At 48.9% G+C, this 12,950-nt stretch overlaps 1 protein-coding gene across 2 annotated transcripts in view; it reads left to right on the top strand.

The window, feature by feature from the left end:
- The window catches only part of RECQL4 (RecQ like helicase 4), a 266,482-nt gene that overhangs the window by 64,621 nt on the left and 188,911 nt on the right, over nucleotides 1–12,950 (top strand). For both annotated transcript variants that reach the window (XM_069760352.1, XM_069760351.1), the window contains exons 6-11: nucleotides 1,217–2,094; nucleotides 2,165–2,264; nucleotides 2,436–2,565; nucleotides 2,663–2,776; nucleotides 11,308–11,451; nucleotides 11,548–11,640. In XM_069760352.1, coding sequence (XP_069616453.1) covers nucleotides 1,217–2,094; nucleotides 2,165–2,264; nucleotides 2,436–2,565; nucleotides 2,663–2,776; nucleotides 11,308–11,451; nucleotides 11,548–11,640 — 1,459 coding nt within the window. The remainder of the gene's footprint in view (nucleotides 1–1,216; nucleotides 2,095–2,164; nucleotides 2,265–2,435; nucleotides 2,566–2,662; nucleotides 2,777–11,307; nucleotides 11,452–11,547; nucleotides 11,641–12,950) is intronic.

Raw genomic sequence — 12,950 nt, 5'->3', positions numbered from 1 at the left:
TCTCTCTAGTTCCATTATATCCTTCCTGAGCACCGGTGCCCAAATTGTACACAGTACTCCATGTGCGGCCTAACCAGGGATTTGTACAGAGGCAGTATAATGCTCTCATCATGTGTATCCAGACCTCTTTTAATGCACCCCATGATCCTGTTCGCCTTGGCAGCTGCTTCCTGGCCCGATATCCACAGATGGGGGTTGTGCTCACATCCCAACACCATGCAGGACGCTCGGCATTTGCCACAAAACACCAGAATTAGCAAATTTGCCACTGGCGCCCTGTGCTCTGCACAGATGAAAGCAGGTTCACACTGAGCACATGTGACAGAGTCTGGAGACGCCGTGTAGTGCGATCTGCGCAGTGGGTCAGTAATGGTGGGGGGTGGCATTTCTTTGGAGGGCCGCACAGCCCCCCATGTGCTCGCCAGAGGTAGCCTGACTGCCATTAGGCACCGAGATGAGATCCTCAGACCTCTTGTGAGACCATATTCTGGTGCGGTTGGCCCTGGGTTCCTCCTAATGCAGGACAATCCCAGACCTCATGTGGCTGGAGTGTGTCAGCAGTTCCTGCAAGATGAAGGCATTGAAGCTATGGACTGGCCGCCCGTTCCCCAGACCTGAATCCGATTGATCACATCTGGGACATCATGTCTCGCACCATCCAACGTAACATTGCACCACAGACTGTCCAGGAGTTGGCGGATGCTTTAGTCCAGGTCTGGGAGGAGATCCCTCAGGAGACCATCCGCCGCCTCATCAGGAGCATGCCCAGGCGTTGTATGAAGGTCATACAGGCATGTGGCGGCCACACACACAACTGAGCATCATTTCATTGTTTTGAGGCATTTCTACTGAAGTTGGACCAGCCTGTAATTTGATTTTCCACTTTGATTTTGAACATCGTTCCAAATCCAGACCTCCATTGGTTAATAAAATTGATTTCCATTGATGATTTTTGAGTGATTTTGTTATATAATGACCTGTACTATATATATATATATATATATATATATATATATACATACATACATACATACATACATACATACATACATACATACATATATATATATATATATATATATATATATATATATATATATATATATATATATATATATATATATATATATATATATATATATACACATACATACACACAGTAGCCGTCTCTGTAATCACTATCCCGTTTCCTTTTCTCATGTGGATTATTGTGTAGAAACGCCCTGTATCACTGAAGAAGTCGTATCTGCCCCGGACCCACCCCACTGTTGCCAGAGTAGAGGGCATCATGTCGCCTCCCGCTGATTCTGCTGCGATGGACGTTCCTCCTAACAATTCTCCAGGATCCAAGGATGAATTGGCAAATCTTTCTCTAAGGACCCAGCCCCACAAAATGGAATTGGCGCTCTCCTCACAAGAGAAACCCGGGAGGAAACTACATCACCTCCAAGCCAAAGTGGGTCAGCGTCTGGTCACACTAAATCCTGCATGGCTGGAGAGATGTGAGCGGCAACTGGGGAGAGATCAATGCCCGTTTGTAGGGAGCGGAGACAGGAAGGGCAAAAAGTCAGAACCACCTAATAGGTCAACACTAGATCCAGCGAGGTCCCCTTGCGGTGTCGATCCAGAGCAGGGAATGCTGCTAGCACCCAAGCAGATGGCTTCTACCCTGCAAAAAGTGGGAGACTACCAGGACACACAGACTGTGCAAGAAAGGGTCCACAAGATGGAGGAGCCAGCTGATGAGTCATCCAGAAAGAGCTACGTCCTAAATAAGAGGAAATCCCGTCCTGAGCCTAGAGAGTTGCCTTCAGGGGCAGCACATCGGGAGCCATCAGAAAGCCTCAAAGCTGAAGACAATGGCTGGACCACGGAAAAGAGACTGAGAGACCCCCTTACAGATTCAGAGTCTGAGGAACACAAATACAATGTAAAAGACAGCAAGAGGCCCTCAAAGAAGGTCAAGACTAGTGGAAAATACCTAGAGGATCCTCTAATGGTCACCGCCCAAGACACTGAAAACCTTCTGGGTGAAGTGATGGATGAGGTGGGAACCGTGCGCAGTGTCGCTGGAAGCACCACAAAGATTCCCGGGTACGTACCCAGAGAAACACTTGTTTCATGTCTGCCCTTCTCGCGTCTCATTATCCTCATGTCTCCACAGGGCAGCGCAAAAACGTTCTGGGAACTATGTACGGATCAATCTGAAGAAGAAGACTTACGTGAAAGGGTTTGCACTAAATGGACATAGGTTGAGAAAACAGGTAAGGCAGGCGCTTGAGGCCCCGATCTTCTGTACTGCATCTTTTCCCTTATGTTTGTTCTTCTGCTCTCACTGTCCCCTCGTCCTCCGGTTTGCCCCCACTTCTGGTTCCCCGTTTTCTTGGTGCTACTCTTTCATGGCATGTGGTCACCAGTGACTGTTTTTCTCTCAGATGTGGAAGCAGAAGTGGCAGAAGAAAGGCGAGCAATTTGGAGGAGGTGGGAGACCCTTTAGCCGCAATGAGGACAATTGTTTCCGTTGTGGTCAGCTTGGACACTGGGCCTCACACTGTCCTGGGAGAGGTAAGAGGAGCCGCTGAGACCCCTCAACTCCTTCTCCATCTCTGGTGGATTGTTAAGGTGGACAAGTGACATCTGAATCTTTATAATCCTTCCATAGGTGTCCCACTGCCCCGGGAGTCAGATGCCACAATGGAGGAGGAGGAGGATATTGTGCTGCCAACATTAGAAGAGGTGGCGCGTAAGACAAACACTCAGCTACGGCCGCAACCTGGTAACTTTTAATAATAATCTTTATTTTTATATAGCGCTAACATATTCCGCAGCGCTTTACAGTTTGCACACGTTATCATCATTGTCCCCGTTGGGGCTCACAATCTAAACTAGTCTTTATTATATTGATCTCTGAGTCTTTGAATGTCTTCTAACTTTAACTTCATAGTACTGTTAGGTATAACGTTAGGAAAAGAGGAACGAGAGTGGACCCCCTGGACCGTGGAAAGACCTACCCCTGGGCGAGCGGACCTAGTGATGTACCGACCCCTATACAGGGACCGTCAGGGGCAGGCCCAGGGGTCACTAACCCACGGTGGAAGTACCAAGAGGGACGGCTCCAAGAAGGAAGAGGAGACAGAAAGACCTGGTAGTAGGTTCCAAAAGGGATCCGGGTAGGCGGAAGACTGACCGGAGAGCCGGAACGGAGGAAGGCTGTGGAAAACCAAAAGGTGGAGTTAGAAACCAGGAAGAAAAATAAACAGAATCTGGGAAAGGGTACTAAGGAACTACAGAGGAACAAATGGACTAAGCGTGGCCAGGCACAGAACCAGACGGTACAGAGTATAAGGCATGAAGCACAGGGAAGCGTAAGGGCCAGACGCACAAGCAAGGCCATGTAACAATCAGGCGCCTAGATGCAGGATGGACTGCCTCTTATAGCAGAGGAAAAACCGGGATTGGCTGCTGAAATCACTGACCTTGGTGACCACAGGAAGGAGAAATGGGAAGGATGCACCTGCGCCCTCTGTAGAATCCAGAGCACCTGCGCAGACACCGAATCCCCTTGGGAGAGCGAGGCACCGGAAGTGGAGAGGAGAGACTGGTGTGCCTGGACCTGGAAGCAGAGCGTTGGGAGTGCGCCGCTGCAGAAGGGGAGAGACTGGCGTGCCCGGACCCGGAAGCAGAGCGTTGTGAGCGCACCGCTGCAGAAGGAGAGAGACTGGCGTGCCCGGACCCGGAAGCAGAGCGTTGTGAGCGCACCGCTGCAGAAGGGGAGAGACTGGCGTGCCCAGACCTGGAAGCAGAGCGTTGGGAGCGCACCGCGGCAGAAGCAGGCACCACGACAGAGGAGAAGGAGCTGACGCACCCGGACCCGGCAGCAGAGCGGCGGCGACGCGCAGCAGTGGTAACATTAGGATCTATATAATGACAGCATGCGGGTCCAATAATCTGACACATACCACCCCGTGCTGCTGTTAAGTAATCCAGTACTACAGTATGTTGATTAGTGACTATGATAAGTTGGTTTTGGACAGCAACAGTAGTAAGTATATCCAATATATCCCAAATTTGATCATCTAGATAATCTGTGGCCCTAACCAGTTTATCCCACATTTGTGTAATCATAGGGTAAATAGAAATAGAACTGACAATGTTATTGGGTATACCCATCTGTACTACATGTGGTGTCCCCGAATGGCGGGGTGAGTTATCCGCAGCTCTTTTATACAATGTATGTTTGGGTATAGTCTGTGTATCCAACTGTTTACTTGAGAGGACAAAGGTGGCCGAGATCAATTGACCTAGAGTACAAGTACCCTTTACCCCTACCGGCAACCATTTATAAGCATTGTCTCCACACACCCAGAACATATCAACAGGTAAATCCCATAAGGCTGAATGTTGCAGCACCAATCTATGGACTAAGTCTATGAAGGCTGAGACATTCTGAAGTATACACCAAGGTGGAGACTGTCCCAAAGGACTACAATAACCTACATCAGGATTCCCACAAGTGGGGGTTCCTGACACATCTTCAGAGGACTCATTACAAGGTATATTGCCAGGAATACTAGTGCAGATGTCTTTAGAACCTTGTAAAAACAGACTAGAAAATTTCCATGACGTATTATGTATCATTGTTTCTAACAATATTGGTTTGAAGGCATCAGTAGAGTGTGAAGTCACATCAAAACTAATTTGTAAACCATACGTTGGAACTTGCCCTAGATTGGTTAGACCAGTCCTATTCTTAGGTACCCAAGCCCCTCCGTCATAGGCTAGATATTGAAGGCGTGTATCGCTTCCTGAAAGGTTGCCTTGCCACCAGGGGTACCCCACCCATCCCACAATAGGTATACCGACAGTAGTATTCCATAACTTAGCATTATCTGTGGCATTGTTAGCGAATGTGTCAGAACAGTTAGTCCAAGCAAATAACTCCTCAGGTGGGACAGGGATAGCCAAAAAGGGGACGCTTGTGGCTGACACTGGTGAATACGTGCAGATCCAACAGTCTGCCAAAGACAGGGAATTATCCAACAAATCTCTCAGTAATCTTTCATGATGTTGTATAAACTTATTATTCAAGGAAGTTGGGGAATTTAGACTGTCCCATGCGGTTACCAATAGTAATATGGAAAATGCGAAAAACCAAAACATTATGCCCCCTTTATTTGCTATTGGCTTGTTTATCCAGCTTGCAGTGCGATGCGTGGATTCACGTCGTCCTTCCTTCCAGTTTCACTGATGTTGCGGTGATGAGGAGGACTTGGTAGGGACCGTCATACAAGGGCTCTAGTCCCTGTTTTCTGACCTAGCCTTTTCACGACCACAAAACCACCAGACTTCAAGTTGTCGGTTTCTGCTGAATCTGGAAGGGAAGAATAAACTAAAACATGGGTGTTAGCAAGATTTTTACTAAACTGAATAGCATATTGAACAGCACGGACAGTTTCTTCTGATAACTACTGAGACTGGAAATTTGCAACTGAGAACCTAGCACCAAACAATATCTCATATGGGGACACGCCATGTTTTGCAATAGGGGTAGTACGAATGTGGTACAGTACAATGGGTAAGAGCTCTGGCCATGGAGCCGTAGTCTCCTGCATCATTTTGGTCAATTGTCCCTTCAGTGTGCCGTTAAGCCTCTCAACTTTCCAACTGGATTGTGGATGGTACAGAGTATGGAGGGCTACAGTGGATCCAAGCATTGTGAGAACCTCCTGATACACATGAGAAAGAAAAGGCCGGACCTTGGTCAGGTCACTTTCATCAACTTCTGGAACACCATATCTGCATATAACTTCCATCACCAGTTTCTTCGCCGGGGTCTTTGCAGTCATGTTGGTGATGGGGAATGTAGAACATATCGACAACCACCAGACAATATTCATACCTTCCAGACTTAGGCAACGTGATGTGGTCCACCTGGAGCCTTTGGAAAGGATAGTTGGGCTTAGCAAGGTGCTTCGGGGTTACACGGTGACCGGGATTGCAGGTCTGACAGATGTTACATGCACGGTTGTTTACGCTGAGAGCGTGTGGTCACCATAGCTGGTATGGTTTGTTCAATGGGCCAAAGAGCAGCGGCTTTTGCTTGCATTTGCGCAAAGGCATTACCAATAGTCTGTGGACTGTTCCTTGGACCATGCGCCTTAACTTTGATAATGGCCACCTGGGTAGGTAATATAATCGAATCCATGAGGGTTTTAACAGCTTCAGCATTCTTCACTGGAGTCGCGGCAGTAGTAATAAACCCTCGATTGGCCCATAGAGCCCCCAAATCGTGAGCAATACCAAATGCATACTGTGAGTCCGTGTATATATTAGCCCGCCTGTCTTTGGCCAGGACACATGCAGTAGACAGAGCCTGAAGTTCTGCTTCTTGTGCTGACTGTGAGGGCTGGAGTGCAGCTCCGGGCAATACAGTGTCCTCTGTGGTAACAGCGTATCCGGTGGAGAATCTGCCAAACTCATCAGCATATCTTGAACGATCCGTGTATAACACCAGATCAGGATTTGGAAGTGGATTCTCAGTGACATTTGGCGGAGTAGCTGTTTCTTCAGTCAAGAGTTGGGAACAGTCATGTTGGAGGTAATCCTCATCACTGCCATCCTTCTTGGGGACCGGCAGTAAAGTAGAGGGGTTGATTGTAGTACAGCGATGCAACTTGACGTAGTCAGGCAGAAGGAGTGAACACTGCAGCCGTAAGTGTCGTTGTACAGTCAAATTTCTTGGCTGTTGGAGTGTCAGTATTGCCGCAATATCATGCGGGGCAAAAATGTGTGTTTCATGTCCAAGAATTATGTCTGCAGTCTTGTCAAGCAACGAGTGAGTGTCGTGAACTGCCCTCATGCAACTTGGTGATGCCCGGGCCACGGGGTCGAGGCGGGCCGAATAATAGCCCACTGGTCATTGCCTATTGCCATGCGACTGTGTGAGTACCCCTGCTGCGTGTCCTTCATTCTCAGACACATACAAATGGAATGGTCGAGTATTGTCCGGGATGCCCAAGGCAGGGGCGGAAGCAATAAGCCGCTTTAATTCAGAGAAGGCACGATAAAGGCCTTTGGACTAGCAGTGGATACTGCTTCCATCACTCCTACCGGCTGGTGCCGGACACGACCCTTTCTAAGACTGATGCCTTACCACAAGTGGGGTTGTTAACCCTATGTGACCCACAAACCCATAAGCTCTTTAGTGAGGTACACTGATGAAGGTCTAAATTTGACTGAAACGTCTACTGTATGTACTCTACTTTATTAAATTCTCACTGCATCTCACGACGTGTGTGCCAAGTTTATCCTGATTATAGAATTGGCCGCCCCAGTGTCTACCATGAACTTAATAAGGGTGTCTCCTACAGGAAGCATGACAGATGAGCATGTCCCAGGTTTGGTGGAGGACATTGTGATGGCAGACCCTGGCTGGCCGGGGTATCAGTATGGGCGATTATCAGGATTTTGGGGCTGTCCGTAACCGGGGTATCCTTTAGGGTTCCCAGTATTCAGGTTGCGATTGGAAAGGAGAACTTGGGGTAGCATCTGTCAGCAGGGGTGTGACAATCTCTCTGAAAGTGACCGATTCGGCCACAGCGCCAGCACTGCAAGCGAGAACTGGCGGGGCTGGGGAGGGGGGTTCCCGGTCATTTGATTGGAAGGGATATTGGAGTAAGGGACTGAATTTGTGTATGATTGGAGGGTGGAAACTGGAGTCTGTTGCGTAGGCCACTGATAAAGAACAAGCTGTGTGCTTGCAGCTGGGGTGGGGGTTGGAGCAGGAGCTGGAACTGCTGCAGCTGCTGGTTTGCTTTTTGATTTCCCTGCTGATGCAGAGCGGACTAAATTCTTCTGAAAACTTTTTATTACTTTTAATGCATTGTCCGGAGTGGAATTCTCGATGTCAGGTCTAACTGACATTATTGCCTCTTTCAATTCGGCCGGACATCAAAGTTGCCACAAAAAGGTGTGAATGGGCTTTATTATGCAGTGAAAGCCCCAAATCTTTAAACACTACCATAAGACGCCCATAGAACTTCTCGGCAGTCTCCCCCTTGTCCTGTGTGACATCTGTGAGGGAGGTAGCTTGGTCCGCTAGTCTATCTTGTGCCCAAATCTTTAAAGCATTGCAGAAATCAACACCACTCTCATAGGTTCCCCGTCTAAATTTACATTATACGTTATGCCACCCTCAATAATAGGAAAATACCCCTCTCCAGCCTTCACTTGGAGTAAGTGTAATAGATCTCTTCGGGGAGTGGAATAAATCTCTCGATTTGCTGCCATTTGCCTATAGAAGGCCATGGGGGAGGTTTCTGGATCAGGTAACTGGTTGCAGAGGGTGTTTATTTGGGATGGGGAAAAGAGGGTATACTTTGGCCTGGTAGGAGTAGTTTCCACATCATCCTCTTCAAATTCGGATATTACTGACTCGGGGGCGGGAGGAGGTGGCGGTAGTACGGGCACAAGAGGCATCTGCTGCGGAAGTGGGGCAGGAGGCTCTGTTACAGTTAAAGATTGTATTGCCTGATGGGCCGTTAGGTGGCTATCAAGGACAAATCGGACCTTCTCCAATTTTCTGGGGTTTTCCTGTATACACCACTCTATTGCTGATACTATGACCATAGCGGCATCCTTCCTGGGATATTGAAAGATACCTGCAGAGATTAATGGTATGGCCATTGTACGTTGAGGCATCGTACCGGGGGGACAGACGATTGTGTTCTGGACAGCCTCAGTAAGTAATTGTTGGGACCTGGGAATGTTGGTAGGATCATATCGTGGTCCCACTGCATGTATCACATATTGACTCGGCAGCTGTCCTGCTCTGGTCGCTGCGACCTGTCCTGTTTCTACTGGACCATACGTTTGTATATGAATTAGATTCTTCCTGTATCATGGGTCCGCCTTTCTGTGAAATTGTTACAGCCAGTCCTCCAGCATGGCGGAGTTGATTATTCGCGGCATTTACTATGGCCCCAACATGCTGCTTCGTAAGATCCCCTGTCCCTATCCTAAAGAGCACATCAGGACGGTGGGGTCCGGGAATAACATTGGAATACATGTCCTGGAAATCTTCTATCTCCTCTGTATATCCTGTCTCTGACCGGGTGACTAAGGTAGGTGGGGCGGATACTCATAACCACTAGCAATACTAGGCATAGCAGGGACTGGTGCTGGCGGTGGCTGATAATAGGTGTCGTCAGCGTTTAACAAGGGAAAGGTGGGGGCTACAACTCCAGGTCTCCTCGCTCCACAGTTGTAACAGACCTCTCTCCACTGAGAATTAGTAAAGGTACCGTCACACTAGACGATATCGCTAGCGATCCGTGACGTTGCAGCGTCCTGGCTAGCGATATCGTCCAGTGTGACACGCAGCAGCGATCAGGCCCCTGCTGGGAGATCGCTGGTTGGGGAAGAAAGTCCAGAACTTTGTTTCGTCTCTGGATCTCCCGCTGACACCGCTGAATCGGCGTGTGTGACGCCGATTCAGCGATGTCTTCGCTGGTAACCAGGGTAAACATCGGGTTACTAAGCGCAGGGCTGCGCTTAGTAACCCGATGTTTACCCTGGTTACCGGCATCGTTGGTCGCTGGAGAGCTGTCTGTGTGACAGCTCTCCAGCGACCAAACAGCGACGCTGCAGCGATCCGGATCGTTGTCGGTATCGCTGCAGCGTCGCTTAGTGTGACGGTACCTTAACTCTGCATACGTCACAAATCCACCCGGCAGGATCATAGGGTGGGGGCGCACTGGGTTTTGGCAATCCAGGAAATATTGGTGCCTTTGGGTTGAGGGGCACTGAGCCTACAGTCAGGAGAAGCTTGATTTCCTGGGGAGGGACCTCTTCATCTAGCAGGGAGACCCCCCTGTTCCAGATCATCATTTTTAGTTGTTTGTCTTTCTGGCACATTACTCTCCGTCACTTTCTCAGTTCTTTCTTGCACCACAAACATCCAGTCTTTGTCATAGTAGTAGACAGCTTTCCTTTTTCAACATAACAATAACAGAAACAACCAGAATTCACTTCCTCTTCTACTTCCACATAATCTTCATCACACAATTCATGTGCCAAGCCACGGAATTCTTCGGCATCTTTAAGCAATCCATCATCAGTCAGCTTTCCTTTGTTCTTTCTAATACCTTCGTCCTATAGCATATGCTGTAGCCTCCCGCCCTTAGGGAATCCCATAATCGTAAATATTTTCCCTGCATTCCTGACAGATTTCCTTCCCCGTCTTTGAACCATAAGACCAATAGTATCTTGTCCATCACATAAATCCAAACTGTTCTTTTTCTTCCACGGAAACATGATTCTCCTTTAGAGCTAAATATCCTTACTTCATTAGTGCACAGTACTGGAGCGGCCGTACAGTTTGTTCCACCGGGTCTATCCCCCACAGGGATGGCCACAAAATTCCAACGCGGTACTCGGTGAAAGGAGGAGGGCGTCTAATGACTAACCCTTCGGACACCCCCGGTTATATATGTTTATATATATTTCTGAGTTACGTATCCTACACAATCTTCGATCACCTCACCACGACTGATTCTAACAGTGATCAGGATTTCAGGATATTTTGATTAAAAAGAGAATTATAATCACTGGTCAATCCGGGGTGTCCGTCCCTTATTAGGTACGGTTCGAACACTGGGCCCCCAACGGAACTACACCTCTATATGATTCCACGCAAGAATCACCCCACCATCGGGGACAAACCTCAGATCCTCTTTGCAGCAACAAACACAGGAAAACCACACCAGTCAGTCTGAACAGTATAACTGCCAACTTACTGTGGTTGTCGTGGGGGGATGGTCAGTCCAAATTTTCCAGTGCCTGTGTCCAGTCCGAGGGTCCTTTGTCTTGTTGTCCTCCGGGGGCAGAGGCATCCCTATTTGGGGCCCCACGTTTGGGCGCCAACTGTTGGGGGAGGATCTGGAGTGACCCTTCACAGTTGATTTCCTGTACTGATCACTGCTCCTGTACTGATGTGGGGACCCCGGGCCTCACCTCTTCATGTGTAATGTGTGGTCACTGCTTCTGTACTGATGTGAGGACCCCTTACCTCATCATGTGTAATGTGTGGTCACTGCTCCTGTACTGATGTGGAGACCCCTCACCTCATCATGTGTATTGTGTGGTCACTGCTCCTGTACTGATGTGGAGACCCCTCACCTCCTCATGTGTAATATGGTCACTGCTCCTGTACTGATGTGAGGACCCCTTACCTCCTCATGTGTATTGTGTGGTGACTCGTACTGATGTGTTGTCGTGTGTGATTTGGTGACCTTTCCACTATTTCAGATCCAGATGTTTCCATTGAGACTCCGGACCCCGGTCCAGAACCTGAGATCTTCTCGAACATTGTGAGGCCAGCATTTGTACCATCTCCCCCTCCCCCGGCAATGCTGCCTCTGTATGAGCCGACAGTATCTGGACTCGTCCATGGTAAGAATATCCTCATGTTAAGGTGGCATGATGGCTCCTCATCGTCTGTGTTTTCTTTCAATGATCTAATGTTTAGTCTCCTCTTCTATGATGCAGACACTCCTCCTGAGGTGTACAGTGCCCTCCGAGAGCTGGGATATGACACGTTTCGTCCAGGCCAGGAGAAAGCCATCATGAGGATCTTGTCTGGTAAAACTTCTTCTCATAATACTTTCCCTCTTGCTGAGACACCATGACTGCAGCACTGGAGAGAGCAGGACCATAAACCGGGCTCTTCCACATCCTCCCATTTCTTTGGGTTCCTGGCTGCTGCGGCGGCCTCCTCCCCCCCTCATCTCTTTGGCTTCCTTGGTAAAGCAGCCTCCTCCTCCCCCAACTTTGTGGGTTTCTGTTTGCTATGACCTACACCCCTCTACATCACTGTGGATTCCTGTCTACAGCGGCCTCCTTCTTCCTCCCCACCCCACAATCTATTTGGGTTCCTAGCTGCTGCTGTTCCTCCTCCTTTTCCCCCACCTCTGTGGGTTCCTGGCTATGGTGGCCTTTCCCCCACCTCTGTGGGTTCCTGGCTGCAGCGGCCTCCTCCTCCCGTCTTTGTGAATTCCTGGCTGTGGCAGCTTCCGCCCCCTGTTCCTGTTGCTTCTTGGTTGCAGTGGCCTCCTCCTCTTCTCTGCTCTGTGAGTTCCTCGCTGCAGCAGCCTCCTCTTTCCCCTTTTTGTAGTTCCTGGCTGGATTGGCCTCGTTCTTCTCTGCCATTATGGGTTACTGGATGTTGCGGCCTCCTTTTCATTCCTCTGCTACTGTGGGTTCCTGGCTGTGGCGGTGGCCTCCTTTTCTCCCCACCTTATGGGTTCCTAGATGCTTTCTCTTCTGTGGTTTCCAAGATGTAGCCGCCACCTCTGCTTTCCCCTCTTCTGTGGGTTTCTGGCAGCTTCCTCCTCCTCTGTGGGTTTCTAGCTGCGGCAGCCTCCGCCGCCACCTCCTCTTTCTTCCCCTCTTATGTGGTCTCCTCCTGCTCCTTCTCCTCTGTGGGTTCCTGGCTGTGTTGGCTGCCTCCTTCCCCGTTTTTCTGTGGGTTCCTGGCTGTGTTGGCTGCCTCCTTCCCCGTTTTTCTGTGGGTTCCTGGCTGCAGAAGGAACAAGTGGTCCCTGTTCAGAGACCTCCATTGTTCTTAATGTGAAATAGATAAAAAGCTGCTTATCTACAGAATGATGAAGCAGAAATATTTCTCTTGTGTCACTGGGATGGACTACCCCAAAATGTCCTTCGTCCTTATGAAATATGTTGACACTGAATGTTTTCTTATTTATTTATTTTACTCACTTAGCTCCATTAAAGGGAACCTGTCACCCCGTTTTTTTCAGATTGAGATAAAAATACCGTTAAATAGGGCCTGAGCTGTGCGTTACAATAGTGTATTTTGTGTACCCTGATTCCCCACCTATGCTGCTGAAATACCTTACCAAAGTCGCCGTTTTCGCCTGTCAATCAGGCTGGTC

The sequence above is a fragment of the Ranitomeya imitator genome, chromosome 3, assembly GCF_032444005.1.
Source record: "Ranitomeya imitator isolate aRanImi1 chromosome 3, aRanImi1.pri, whole genome shotgun sequence".
Taxonomy (NCBI): domain Eukaryota; kingdom Metazoa; phylum Chordata; class Amphibia; order Anura; family Dendrobatidae; genus Ranitomeya; species Ranitomeya imitator.
Note: the sequence above shows the minus strand (reverse complement) of the source record. Positions and strands in the feature narration are given on the sequence as shown.